At 39.2% G+C, this 14,695-nt stretch overlaps 2 protein-coding genes across 3 annotated transcripts; both read right to left on the bottom strand.

Annotated features, from left to right (window-relative positions):
• Positions 1-238: 238 nt before the first annotated feature.
• LOC106547906 (volume-regulated anion channel subunit LRRC8D) lies at positions 239-4,029 on the bottom strand. The gene is made up of 2 exons (XM_087709714.1): positions 3,855-4,029; positions 239-2,427 (listed from the first exon to the last, which is right to left on the bottom strand). Exon 2 carries the CDS (start codon positions 2,423-2,425, stop codon positions 1,244-1,246), a length of 1,182 nt encoding a protein of 393 aa, XP_087565840.1. The 5' UTR covers positions 2,426-2,427; positions 3,855-4,029; the 3' UTR covers positions 239-1,243.
• A 4,320-nt stretch (positions 4,030-8,349) lies between these two features.
• On the bottom strand, positions 8,350-14,141 carry LRRC8E (leucine rich repeat containing 8 VRAC subunit E). 2 transcript variants are annotated; one of them, XM_014061063.2, is made up of 2 exons: positions 14,002-14,141; positions 8,350-11,942 (listed from the first exon to the last, which is right to left on the bottom strand). In XM_014061063.2, exons 1-2 carry the CDS (start codon positions 14,137-14,139, stop codon positions 9,696-9,698), a joined length of 2,385 nt encoding a protein of 794 aa, XP_013916538.2. In that variant the 5' UTR covers positions 14,140-14,141; the 3' UTR covers positions 8,350-9,695. The 2 variants fall into 2 exon arrangements, with proteins under 2 accessions (XP_013916538.2, XP_013916539.2); XM_014061064.2 differs by having other exon boundaries at positions 13,998-14,081.
• Positions 14,142-14,695: the final 554 nt, after the last annotated feature.

The following is a 14,695-nucleotide window of genomic DNA, read 5'->3' on the forward strand; positions in this document are numbered from 1 at the left end:
TCGTTTTTGGTTACCCTTAACATTAAGAATTCTCGCAATTATGTGATTATCTTTCTTGCTACTTTTACTTCCTCAACAAAGCTTTTTTATTACTTAGGATCAGGCCAAGGATAGCTGATCCTCTGCCCCCTCTCCCCCAATGGAGAATATTGTGAGCAACACAAATTTCCTACTTTTGGTATATATTGATTCTCTCTCAAAAAACGTTGGGGTGAAACAAACACATACGTAGAAACACATAGTTTCTAACGAACCTTTATTAGTGTCTTTTCAGCAGGCGATATGTAGCTCTTCTCAGCAAGGAACAGACAATGAAGCAAGAATTACATAGACTTCTGTAAAGTGTGTTTAATGTTAGGACTGAAGGTAAATTGGAGAATCTTGGAAATAGCAGCAAATTCCCAGTCTTCTTACATTAGTTGGTTAAGATTTATGTGTCTTTGAACCATCAATTTCTTCTTCCTAGGCCTTTTGCAGCCTGGGCTTAGCTGTTGTTTATTACCAAATTCTTTCTTATCTCTTGATGCTTTATATCCAATGTTGCTTCCATGACTTTCCCACTTCCCATAATCTCTCATAATAATCATGTTAGTAATTAAAAATAAAACCAGATCCTATGGTAAGAGTTATTCATTTAAATTCCTCTGATATATATTTATCACTTGTTCTTCATTTTACTGACAAATCTCGAATGCTTAAAAGGAAAGGGGGGAAAATGCTTTTCCAATGTTGGTTTTTTAGTCAGAGAAATTGACCCTTTTGTTGTAGTCCATCCAGTTTCTGTAACAGTATTGGTTGCAATGAAATGTGCTCTAGATTTAGCCTGAATTTTGTTCAGTGTGTTTCTCTTCACTTATTGCCTATGGAAGACCAGGATTGGCATTCCTCTACTTCCTCCTCTTCCATTTCCTGTTTTCAATTTATAGAGGATGCTCCTTTTTATGTTTGTAAAATAAGAAGCATTGATATCTTTTTTTTTTTAAGCTGAGGGACTTGGCCATAAGTTAACCACTGTCAGACTAGGTCTTTTATTTTATACTCGAAGCCCACTATAGTCAATGTATGACCTGGTGATTTATCTACTTACCAATTCCTAAACTTATTTTTTCTTGGGATAAATGTTTCCTTCTAGGTATATTATCATATGACTTGCTTCCAAAATAACTTTCTCTTCTTGTAAGGCATAACGTTTAGCAAGGAGTAAAATAGAATGCTTATTCACTTACATACAAGAATATCTGTTTTATTTTGATGATAGGGGAGGATACTGGGAACCAGCCTTATCTTTTGTTCCCAATTTACCACTGGAGACTGCATCCAGCATGTCATTCTTGTGCATGGCTGACAAGAAATTAGCAAGCCGCCATGAATAGAGTTGATTACACTGGTCAGCCATGTGTAGCAAAAAAGCAAAATCATTCTGTCCATCTGGGATATCAAAGACACGACAGTCTTCATGTGCTTGCTTAAAAGAATATTTCTGCAGTGGTTGCCACAAAAGCCATAGGAATGAATAAACCCCCACAATTCCATACAGGAATACTAAAAAAATATAAGTAGCTATCAATTTCTGCAGAATGAAAGCCAGGCTATGGGTACAGATGAATGAAGAGTAGCCAATGACGTTTTGTACGTCGGCCAGGCAAAGATGCTTGAAGGAAATGGATCCTACACAGTTGAAAGTATAACCTAGCACAGTTAGAACCTTTGCAGTTTTGAAGATGGTTTGTCCCAAATAGATTCTATAAATCATCCTGCCACCTTCAGTGTGTGCCCTGAATCTACGGATCTTCTCAAAAAGGGCCTGGCCAAGTTCCCGATCTTTTGAATCTAGGATGGGAGAAGGGGAAGGAGACTTGAATTGTCCTAGATACCCCATCTTAACATTATTTGTGCGCGTAGCTAGGAAGTTCTGGCAACCTATTTCAGAGAGAGCCTTGATGGTCCAAGGTGACTCAAAACATTTTATCAGAATGGACAAAAAGTGTTCAATCTTTGATGAAGTCTTAGGATATCGGAACCAGAAGTTGTTGCTTGCCATTAAGAACAGTGAATTGACAAGTGCAAAGTAAGGGAAATACTTCAAAAACCAGGGCAGAACTTTCTGATAACAGATATAGCTGATGTATAGATACTGTTGGTAGTCCAGCTTGATTGAGCGATGACTGTTTGCCACAGGAAGCTCTTCACTGATGATTTGATCCACATCTCGAAGCTTGGATACAACTGCTGAAGTCTCATTTAGCTTATTATTCAGAGGAAGGCAAGTCATTTTATCAACAGAGATTAATAGAGTCCCTGAGAGAAGAGAAATCATCAGCATTGCTAGTACCAAATAGTCCATCAGAACATCCCACCAAGGCTTTAAAGACTGGAACTGGGCAAGGCTGTCATTGAAGAAAGTGACTTCTAACAGGGTAAACATCACTAGAAAAAACAATTAATAGGAATATGAGTAATTTGTTTGGCTTTTGCACTAAGACGGGTGCCGAACCTGTGGGTCAGATGCGTCATGCGCAGGCCATGCCCACCCCCAGCTCCATGAAGAGGGAAAACGTTGCAAAACATCACATGACAGCAACTTGACACCACAAGTTTGACACCCGTGCACTAAAACAAGCGAAGATTTTAGAGCATTTGTTGTCCTAACTTCAGTTTATGTGCGTGTCTGGGTCTGTCTATATGTCTGTCTCTGTCTGTCCGTCCATCCATCTATCTCTTTGGAAGTAAGTCTCACTGACTGGGTTTACACATTGTGCCCACTAAGGTATTTTGACTTTTGCTAATTATATTGTGCAGAAGTGGTTTATTTACTGAAAAATGGTTGAAATGCAAATTAGGCTACAACAAAATTGAATTGAAATACATTTTCCCATCTACTGTAGAGAGAAGTGTAGGTAATCCTCCACTCACGACTACAATTGGGATCATAATTTTAGTCATAAGTTGTGATAATTGTAAATTGAGGCACTCACATGCTCAGACTTAATTTTATGGCAGCCATGAAGCGAATCAGGTGATCATAACTCTGAATCATAAATCACTGAACAAATCACATGGCCGTAAGGGCAAACCCATTCTCTTAAATGAATGGGTTTTTTTTGCTGGAAACCAGCAAAAAACATTTCAAATCAATCACAGGACTGCAAGACACTGCGACCAGTCATAAATGTGAACTGGTTGCCAAGCACCCGAAATACTGTCATGTCACCGTGGGGAAGGTGAACAGCATGAGATTTTGCAACAACCAGAAGTGCTTTATGGGCTCTAAAGCATCCTTTCCAAGGCTATTGTAACTCTGAATGGCTGTTAAATGGCTAATTGTAAATCGACAACTATCTGCAGTATAATATTCAACCTATATTATCAGAGAAGCAAAAGATCAAATATATTTCAAATGATTATCTTTTACTGAATGTAAAATCTTAATAAATAAATACAATAAAAATGCTATTGGTGGTCTCCTGAGTGGATGACCCTGTGTGCTGTTTTTCCCAAGTAAGCCTTGGGGGGGGGAACCCTTGCAGTATTAATTCAAGTGAGGTTTCTTACAGTTTAAGTCATTTTATTACAATTACGTTTTATAAACTGCCTTAAGACCAATGGCAGCTGCTAGTCTATTAAGTTTTTAGACAAAGTATGTCATTCACTAGCTGAGTTGGTCTTTTGTTTTAGAGTGTTATACAGCCTGATTGATGTGATTGTAAACTTTAATTTATAGTTCAGTGTGCCATGTGGCAAAACAAATACCTCCCATCTGTTTGCTCACATTAACCACTACAGACCACAAGCCCCATGAATCTGCCTTCTCTCCCTTATTCTTTCGCTTCCTCTGTCCAGCATCAGCTTCTCACCTGCAGGAAGCCGGTCCTTTCTGCAGACAATCTTCTCTTCCTTTTTTCCTATCCAGGAGGATACCCGTTCCCAAATCTTCTCTCCTTTATCCTGTGATTGCCTATGATTTCTCAGGGCAACCCTCCACAGCACAAGAGGTTTTATTTCATCTCCATGGCAGCTGAATGCGGGGAGGAAAGGACTGGAAGGGGAGGGGGGTGTAAGAACAAAGCTAGTGTGACCTAGCCAGAAGGACTCATTTGCTTTCAGCATGATTGCCCTCTCTTGAAATGCAAACAGCAGAACACGAAGGAGAAAAAGAAAATTTAAAAACTGCAAAAATCACTAAACATGTTAAATCACAGATTAAGAGAATTAATTTTTTTAAAAAAATACGTATTCTTCCAGCAACGCCAAATAAGGCCAGCTGACGCCTACACACAGTTTAATATGATGTCCCACTATTGAAATTACAGAGGCCAAACTCTCACACCAGGAGATGGAAACTATCTGACGTCTTTAATCCAAACTTTTAAACTTCACCATGCCAAAGAAAACTTGTTTTTAACAATGCAGATTAAAGTGGAACACAGCAGATAAGGACAATTGCCAAAGGGGGGGTGGGGGGTGGACTAAAGTTGAATACAGGTAGTCCTCAACTTACAGCCACAATTGAGCCCAAACTTTATGTTGTTAAATGAGAAATTTGTTAACTGAGCTTTGTCCCATTTTGCAATTTTTTTTTGCTGCATTTGTTAAGCAAATTGCTGCGGTTGTTAAATTACTAGCACAGTTGTTAAGTGAATCTGGTTTCCCCACTGACTTCAGAAAGTTGCAGAAGGGGATCACGTGACTCCGGGACCCTGCAACCATCATAAATGTCAGTCAACTGTCAAGCATCCAAATATCAATCACGTGACCATGGGGGGGGAGGGATGCGAATCATAAGTGTGAAAAATGGTCATGTCACTTTTTCAGTGTTGTTGTAACTTCGAACATTAAACGAACATTTGTAAGTCGAAGACTCCCTGTATGGCAGTGAAAGGGATGATAGGTGTGCATGTCAGTGGTGGCACTCAGCAGGTTCTGACCAGTTCTGGAGAACCGGTAGCAGAAATTTTGGGTAGTTCGGTGAACTGGTAAATACTCTCATTGGCCGTCCCCATCTATTCTCTGCCTCCCGAGTCCCAGCTGATCAGGAGGAAATGGGGATTTTGCAATAACTTTCCCCTGCCACACCCACCAAGCCATGCGCACAGAACCAGTAGTAAAAAAAATTTAATCCCACCACTGGTGTGCATGCGTGTGTGAAGAACTCTATGGTGTCCCATTCCCTCGATGCTTTAAATTTCCTATTCAGAAATTTAAGGAAGCATTGGTGGCTCTTCCATATTTTAATTCTCATGACAATCTTGGGTAGAAACATACTGGAATTGCGCTTAGGTTTGAAGAAAGCGTCCACAAAGTGTTCTTGGTTGCTGGTCTCTATACTCTAGCCATTTGCCCTGGAAGTTTCAGGTTTCCCATCTAAATATTATCTAAGGGGCCTTAGAGTCTGCTTAGAGTCAGAGAGCTCCAAGGGCAGCTCACTGTTGCCATCTGCAGAGGCAATAATGAGCTTGATCTGGGAGATCTGGAGAGATTTTCAGTCATCCAAGTCATGGTTGGCCCAAAGGTGCTTTTTCAGGAGGCAACTGGACTTTGTTTTTTCTTTTGAAGACATTTCACTTCTCATCCACGAAGCTTCTTCAGCTCTGACAGGATAGTGGGGAACCATCTGGTAGACTACTAAAAATACCTAGAAATTGCCCAAGGAGCTTTAAATGGGAAGAGTGTCTCTTCTGTTTAATATATATTTTTATATATTGGGTAATCTGTCTGGAAAAACTAGATGGCTATCCATAAAAAAGTGCAATACCCACAACCATCTTGGTTTGCTTGCACATTCTCTACTCTTTGGAGTTGTGCAGCACAGAAGGCTGTCTATAAAGCATTTGTCTCTTAGCCAGTTTTAAAGTGATGTGTGATTAGAGCCCTGTGCTTTTGTTTAGAAATGTGCCCCACTAATTAGGAAAAACCATCACTCAAAAGATAAAGTGGAATAATAGAAATCATTAGAGGGAATAAAGATTTGGGGAACTATTTCATCACCTTGTCTCTTGGTGCATGTTTTATGGCTAGTTCTGGCATCTGTTTTGCAAACAGACAACACCTTCCCAAGGAGGCCGTTTTATGACAAAGCCTATGACATGCTCTTAAAAAACCATGGGCATCCACAGCTCAAATATTTTACTCCCAGGCTTGTAGCTAAGTGGGATGTATAGGGACTAGCTCCCAACTTTTTCTGCTGGCCTTAATTTCACTTTGTCCTAAAAAATTTGAGATAAATGTACTTTACATTTTTAGGCTTTCTGAAGGCTTACCACATACCTACCATAATCTAAATTATTTAACACTAGGACTCAGTAACATTTTGGCTTCAAAGCCAAAAAAAATGTTGGGGAGGAGAGCACAAAAAGTTACACACACAGGTAGTCTTTGTTTATAAACTTCCATTTAGCAATTATGCAATTTCTCCAAAACAGATGCGTCCACTCCTAACATTGTGTGGCTGTAGATGATACCTATATCATAATTCCAGGAAAACAGGTTGGGTTTGAATTAGGGTTGTCTTGCTAGTACTCCTGATGTCCACTAGATGACAGCAAAGAGGCTCTCCCCTCTCAATTTAGGTTCATTTGAAAATGAGTGGCTAGAATTTCCATCTAGGCTACCATCACAATCATAACTCCATCTTATTCTGCCACCAGCACTCAAATGAACAGCATGCTTAAATGTAGTGTAATGAATTTATTTCAGATATTTTGGACTCTGTTTTAATATTCTTAAGAGGAGGGAAATTTTGTTCATGTAAATGTGCACATTTTCCTTGTTTTGTAATAGAGTAAAACAGCCTAAAAGTCTCTGTTCATTCTGCTAAGTGAGGCCTTCAATTTCTGTTCCAATGTGCTGATGTGCTGATTGACAGCTATCTTAAAAGATAAAGATTTCTTACAATAAAGCTCAATTTCTGATGACTTCAGGGACACATGTATGGATCTTTCTTGGCAACAATACAGAAATTGCATGCTATTCACTTTTTGGAATTTTTTTCAACTTTTCTAGCCCTAACAATCCATATTACCACATCTGTCTATTCTTTCAGACCTGCAACCATGTTAAGTGAAAGCCTCATTTATTGATTTGCTTAGCATACATTTAAGGTTGCAGTTTTACTCTATGCAATACAAGAACAAATCACTTCAAAAAAACAGCTCTATGCACCTGGCACATAGCAATAGATGAGGTTGCTTGTCATTGGAAAGCTATGAAAAAAATTCCAGAAAGGTTGACTTCTCATACAAAGGCAGTCTGTTTCTTGACTGGGTTTTCAAGATATAACATGCTGCGTTCCTTTCCTAAAGATAGCTCACAACAAATTGGTAACATGCAGAATTAAAGCTTCATCTGTGCATATTTTCCAGTGAGGTCTAACTAATTAGTTATCTGCCTTACCTTTAAAAAAAACATGGTTAGGATATTGTGAACCTTCACATTTTATCTTAGATAAAGGAAGGAAATTAGGTTTTTCCCCCCTGGCGTTCCTTAATTAACATCAACCACTAGGTGGCAACAAGATGTAACAGACTGTTTCTAAATGGCTCTTGACTCTATTTTATTGACAAAAATATAACTCTTGACACTGGTTGTAATTGCAAACAGCATACATACATACATACATACATACATACATACATACATACATACATACATGCATACATACATACATACTGTATATACATACATACATACATACATACTGTATATACATACATATTGTACATACATACATACTGTATATACATACATGCATGCATGCATGCATGCATGCATACATACATACATACATACATACATACATATAATGTTGGTACTTAGGGCTGGTGTCAAATCTAAAAATACAAGAAAAACATTAGGCTTAGAGTCCCTCATGAATTAGACCTTTATACCAAATCGCTTCTATCACCAGCTATTCATTCTTTCAACTGGAGGTGAACCTGATACACCATGTATAGAATGCTAGTGGTTTACCATTAAATAAATTGCCATATCAATCAACTAACCAGTTAAATTACTGGTAAATGTTGACCATTCATACTAAATGAAGATAAATAATAATGATTGGGTCTTCACAGATCTTTTACAGTTACTTTTGAAATCTCTTTATACATGTTTCTCATTTGCACTGTTGTCTTTAACTGTTTAAGCACTGTTTTAGCATATTATTACAAAATAATGAAAATCCCATTGGAGATGAGTGGCACTGATATCCACAATCTAGAAAAACGAGATTGTTTCTTATCTAAGAATCTTTTGAAGCCTTCCCAGTTATAACCTAATATTCCCACCAAAGCATTTGCTTGATGCTACCTCAATGGAATGCCATTTGCTCTAATTAGAAGCAAGGCACTTGTCAGAGGTACAAACAGGACAGGAACCTAAGGCAGAAATCTAATGCTTTCTTCAAATAAATCAACAGAAAAACCCTCAATTGTAGATTCCTGAAAACCCTGCATTTCAAGAAGTGATAGTTTATATCAACGTAAGTTTTCTGTCTGCATGGGACATATTACTACTTCATGTTCTCTTACTGATTTATTACTTACTAATTACTAAGAGAGCCTGTTTTTAATCTCATGACTGCAGCAGTTTGTTCAAGACTCTTTTTTGAAGGTCTTTGTCAAAAGTCTTTAAGAGTGCATGACAACAATTATGATTTCCATTCTATAGACAGAAGATAGTAGCATTGAAAGTTCAGTCATCCTTTAAGACTCCTCCAATGGGTATTCATCTAAGGGTATACAGTCACATTAATAAGATGTAAGATTTACATCACCTATATTTCTCATCCAATAGACTTAGGAAGAAATTTAGGAGAATCACCCCAATATTTCCCAGCACTTGCTATGCATGGAAGTTACTTCCAGTCTGTCAAGTACATGGACAACCTCCATGAGAGAAACTGCACTGCAGAGATGCGCCCATTTGCAGAATGCTGGATAGGATTTAGGCTAACTGACATAGAAAAATTAGAAGTTACATTACATGATGAATTCTTATTGATCAAAGCAAATGCTTTGTGGTTTGGCTCTTCAACAATTCAGAACACAATTCTTAATCTAACAAAGAACAGAATAAAGAGAGCTAAGTCATCTTGATAATTATGCAAGATTCCTAGTCCCTAACTAATTCTCACCTATTGCAATAAATAGGCATAGCATCACCCAAAATCACTTTTGATAAAATTAGGCAATGTCTCCCAAACATGGCAACAAATAGCTGCAGCTTAAGAGTAGACAAATGAATCCACTTGAAGAGTAGCTAGCAAAGTGTCAGAGCAGTTCAAAAATATGTACATAAATAGACACAAAAAATTAAATACAATGATTCTTTGGTCTGATACAGTCCTTTTTCTTATAAATTATTTGTTCTACTTAACTGTTCTGAAAATTGGTGTTTTTCAGAAAAACAAAAATGAAACAAAAATGAAATGTCACTTTCTACTTCTTTTTGCTGGGTCTTCCCATTCCCACCCCTCTTTGTAGGGTTGATGCTGTCAGCTCCTTCCTGATTTCATCCTGAGATACAGATTTGCTAAACTAAGACTTATCACATCCATTCCATGGTGACATGGAAAAAAGGTTGGGACTTACTGGGAGAGCATCTGGGATGAATAGAGCCAGACTCTTACGTATTCTGGTTCTATGCCTACACAGTTGGCACTTGAGAAATTACACTGTCCTTGCTACTGTTCACATCCATCATTCGTCCTCCATTTTTACCCTTATTTCTAAAGGCAATGTCTCATAAAGATTGCTCTCCACCACCAGACCACTACGCTTGAGGAATTTGCACTGACCAATCTCCAAGGGTAGGGCTTCAAGCTGGTTCCCTTTCAGCTCTATCCTGGACAGCAAAGGAAGCCAGCTTATGCGCTCTGAGATGCGCCGGAGTTTGTTGTGTTCTGCTTTGAGAATTTTGAGTTTCTTGCAGAAGTAAATTTCATTAGGCAATGTCTCTAAGTAATTGTGCGAAACAGAGAAATATTGAAGGCTTTGTAGAACTCCCATCCCAGAAGGGATGATCTGAATGTTATTATAGGAAAGATCCAAATAATGTAGCCTGGTGCACATGAAGAGTTGGGAAGGGAGAGTTTCGATGTGATTATGGCTGAGGTCAAGTTGCTCCAAGGTCTTGAGTTTGCGGATATGTTCAGGGATAGTGACAATCTGGTTGTGCCAAAGTTTGAGACATATCAACTTTCGGCAATGCTGGAAACTAATGACTTCCTCTATGGAAATCAACCTATTATTCTTCAAATCCAACTCTTGCAAGTTCACAAGGCTAAAGATAGCATGGGGGATCCGTTCCAGGTTACAGTTTATCAGTTTTAGCTCCTGCACCGAGAAGAGCTTCTTGAGATAGTTAAGGGCTACCAACTTAGTCCCATCATTATGTATCCTGAGTTTTTGCAGGTGAGTGGCCAGATCAGCCACACTGGGTGGCAGTTTTGAGATGTTGCTGTGCAGTGTCAAAACCTTTAGGTTCTTTAGCTCACGTAAGCTTTCTAGAGTTCCTGTCCGGCCCATCTCATGGTTGAAAAATCCTGAGATGTACAACTCTTCCAAAGCTCTCAAGTTATAGATCCACACAGGTATATCTTTTATGTCATCAAAATTGACCATCATCACCTTCAGCTGTTCACGGAAGAACTTAAGGGAGGTAAAGGACAGCTTAGCAGGACAGTTGATCAGCACTAGCTCTTGGAGATTGATCAGTTGAGTTACTGAGACCGGGAAAGTGACGTCTTGGAGCAATTCCAGTTTTAGAGCTTCCAATTCAATCATCTCAAAAGTAGTGTCAGGCAACCCAGGCAGCATGAAGAGATGGAGTTCTAGGCGCCCACTAGGGTTTGTCTGCAGTTTCTGCTGCAACTTATCATGTGTCCACTCATGATTGAGGTTGAGCTGTTTAAGTTTGAACTCACTGTCCTCAGAGAGGAATATAGCAAAGCGCTTGGAGTAAAGGGAGTCATACTGGTCTATGAGATGGAGCATGAAAGCAAAATCATTTTTAACATCAGGGATGTCCTTGATGCCAGTATCCTCACGGGCAACGCGAAATGAGTACTCTTTAAGTGGCCGGTGAAAGAGCCAATAAAGTGTATAGAGGCAGGTCAGACCATACACTCCAAGGAAACAGAGGTAGCACATAGCCAGCTTAAAAAAGAGACAGGCTTTGGTATGATTGCAACAGAAATGGTCATAACCTGTCATGTCCTCCATTTTAACACTACAGGGCACTACGAACTTAATATTGTGAACAAGGACCGCATTGTAGACAATAATAACTAGAAATTTGCAAACTTTGAGAATAGTTTGGCGGATGTACATTGTGTAAAGGATGTCTCCTTTTTCGACATGGAGTCGGAATTTTTTCACCTTTTCAAACAAAGCCTTGGCTTCCTCACCTTCCTTTTTGCCCAACATGCTACTGGAAGGGGACTCTGCAACTTTCTTTCCTGAAACAGAGCCTCCTGTAGGAGAAAGTTCAATCAGTTCACTGGGAACATTACTTTTCCTGATCCGATTCACCTTTCCTGAGCTTGTATTCTCCTCTTCAGAAACCTCTGAGATGGTTCGAGTAGTCCAAGGCGAGTCAAAACATTTGCTCATAATGGAGATAAAATGTTCAATCTTTGAACTGGTACCAGGAAATTTGAACCAGAAAGAGGTACACACCATGAACATCAGTGTATGGATAACAACAAGATAAGGAAAGTACTTAGCATACCAATGAAGGGCTGTCTCATAGCACATCTGATTGATGTAGCTGTATTGTTGGAGGTCTAAGTTGTTCCGTAATCCACTCATTTCCTGGCGGACAGAAGACTTGATTGGTTCAGAGTTATTGATTGTCTTCTTGGTGAAATCTTCACAAGTTAAATCAGTAATAGCTGTACCACTGGGAACATGATTTGGAAGGCAGATAATCTTGTCATGTATCACCTGCCACAACATATAAGTGAGGAAAAGAAACAGGATATATTAGAGTCCATATGATACAACAGTTTACATCACATAATAATGATCTGGTAGATTCCCAGAGGAGTTGATTGGAGTTGACCATTTCAAGGTCCAAGCACTACAATTTCCTTTTAATATATTTTTTAAAAAATCCTACAATGAGAAAAATAGCGCAACAGTGAATAAGCTAGTCTAGATCTTTAGTGATGGGCATTTCTCCAAATGTTATTTGCTCTGAAATACTGTCACAGTAATTATTCTATCCTTCTGGACATGTAGCCGAAACAGGCCTAAAATGTATTATCAGATTTTTTTATTTTTTTAATCTCCTGGGATGGGATGAATCCTGCAGTAATCTGGGACTGGAACTCCCTGTGCAGCAAATGAGCATCCATAGCTCTTTGGCCCGCATGTGTGACTTTATGCCAGTAGTGTTTTAATAACCAATTGTGATTTGATGAATTCTAGAAATATTTTACTAGGTCCCTTAATCCTTTAAGGGGGGCATCTTTCCAATGGACTTTTTTAGTAGAATGCAAGTGTCAGCCTCTGCTTTGCTGCTGCTTCGGCTGCCATTGAAACGGGGAGGAGGGGGCATGGTATTTGGGAGGGGAATCATGATGTGCTGGAGGAAGATTCTAGACGCTGACCTGACCATCTTACTGCGCATGTGGAGGAAGGGAGTTTCCTGCCAAAGTTAACTGTCCAGCATTCCATCCTGGTGATGTCTTTTGAAGTTATCTCCCACCTGGCAGTTGGGTGCATTATAATTGAACTATGGACTGGGGTGCCAAGGGGAGGGGATTGAATTATACATGATATTATTCGCTTTTGCGTCTAATTAACAAGATTCAGCTTAGCTTTGCTACTGTTCGTTTATAATTAGTAAAAGTACACTTGATTTCAAACAAATGGAGTTGAGTGGTTTCTTTCCTGATTACTAAATGAAGTCGCAGCTGACAGCAAGTTGAGTAGATTATATACGATAGAGGGATACAAAAGTCCCTTCATTGTGTCTGTTGCATCACCCAGTATATGCTGTTTTTCTATATGCCTTTTTACTATACCAGCTCTCACCTTTTCTATAGTGCTGAATTAGTTCAGTCAGGGGTGAAATCCAGAGAACTGGTAGTGGAAATTTTGAGTAGTTCAGAGAAATGGCAAATGCCACCCCTGGCTGGCCCCAGAGTGGGGTGGGAATGGAGGTTTCGCAGTATCCTTCCCCTGGAGTGGGGTGGGAATGGAGATTTTGCAGTATCCTTCCCCTGCCACGCCCACCAAGCCACACCACGCCCACCAAGCCACACCCACACAACTGGTAGTAAAAAAAATGAATTTTACCACTGAGTTCAGTGTATCCAACTTAACACCATCTCTGATTTTCATACAGGTGACACATCTGTCAGTAAGGTATTGACTGATTGTGTGCCATTTAGTTGGTGTTATCTCTTAACCATATTGCTAGACCAGCTCCACAATGCACCCAAATGCCACTGTAACTGAGCCCATTCCTGTTACTGCCAGTGGTCTTTTTTCTCTTTTCTTTCACCTTCCTCACCATTATTGTATAGACTTCTCAAAGAGAATTAAGTCTTTCCATAATGTGTCCAAAACCATAATTTCAGCCTGGCTTTTTTACATTTTGACTGAGAACTTTGCATTCATTTGTTCTTTAAACTACTTGTTTGTTTTGATCAAGATCACGAGGGGAAGGGAGAGGAGTTAGATATGTTTGACTCATTTGTTATATGTAAATAATTCATGAGAGTGTGTATGCGTATGCATGTAGGCTTCTAATCCTGTTGCAATATAAGAAGTCACTAGGGAAGAAAAGATTGCCCAACATGTTTCTACATGATTTCTAATCTCCCTAGGCTGAAAATTGTTTTACCCTTTCTCAGGATCAAAACATAAACCCATCCCAGTATATGTAATCAACTTCCAAAGCCCTTTCTGTCATGAGTATTCCGTTCTGCAATTTCAGTCAGCGACTCCATGATCTTGTTCTGCAATTGTATAGTCTACTTCCATACTCACTCACTTGCAGAGTGCAGCCGAAAACGCCTATCATCAGCATGACTATGGTGATGTACTCAGCTAACACATCCCACCAAGGCTTGAGAACTTTGAAAGCAGGTTGCTGGTCTGTGAAATGCTTGAATTCAGCCACCGGAATCATACTGCCTGCCATAAAAAAAAAGACAAGAAGGTAGAATAGTCTCCGTTTCAGGAATGCTAAATTGAATCTGAAGTTTAATTCAAGGCTCGATGCAGGAGCTATAATCATCTCTTCTTGTACACCTGAGGCATGTCTGGAACATAAAAATTATCTGTGGATTTAAGGCTGTTACTCAAGCATACACAAAAAGGAAGGTGCTCTAAATCTTTTTCCTATCTACTGTTAATCTGGATATAAAAACAAGCCAATGAAAGATCTCTCATTTGACACTTAGCCATTATTCGCACAAGCATTTATTCCTATTAAAAGTCCTAATAAAGTTTCAATGCACATGATCCTCACATCTCGGAATGAGCAGTGCAGCCTTCGTCAATCTGCTATCTTAGGCCATTCTGACTAAAGTTCAGCACTTTTGGAAGCCTTGTTTGGAGATCGTGGCGGAATACGATGCAAAGCTTCAAAAGAGCAGGAAAGCCCTAGCTTTCAACTACCATTAGAGCACAGTTCCTTATAGATATTTGCCAGTTTTAACATATTTTATATTTTAAAATATTTC

The sequence above is a fragment of the Thamnophis sirtalis genome, unplaced genomic scaffold (assembly GCF_051295495.1).
Source record: "Thamnophis sirtalis isolate CommonGarterSnake01/CBP01778 unplaced genomic scaffold, rThaSir2_p1.2 scaffold_3, whole genome shotgun sequence".
Lineage (NCBI taxonomy): Eukaryota > Metazoa > Chordata > Lepidosauria > Squamata > Natricidae > Thamnophis > Thamnophis sirtalis.

Bases quoted from the DNA above. Each gene is read 5' to 3' on its own strand.
- LOC106547906 (XM_087709714.1), bottom strand. From the start codon at position 2,425: ATGTTTACCCTGTTAGAAGTCACTTTCTTCAATGACAGCCTTGCCCAG.
- LRRC8E (XM_014061063.2), bottom strand. From the start codon at position 14,139: ATGATTCCGGTGGCTGAATTCAAGCATTTCACAGACCAGCAACCTGCT. The intron at 11,943-14,001 runs GTGAGTGAGTAT...ATGTTGTGGCAG, and splicing joins TTTTCGGCTGCACTCTGCAA to GTGATACATGACAAGATTAT.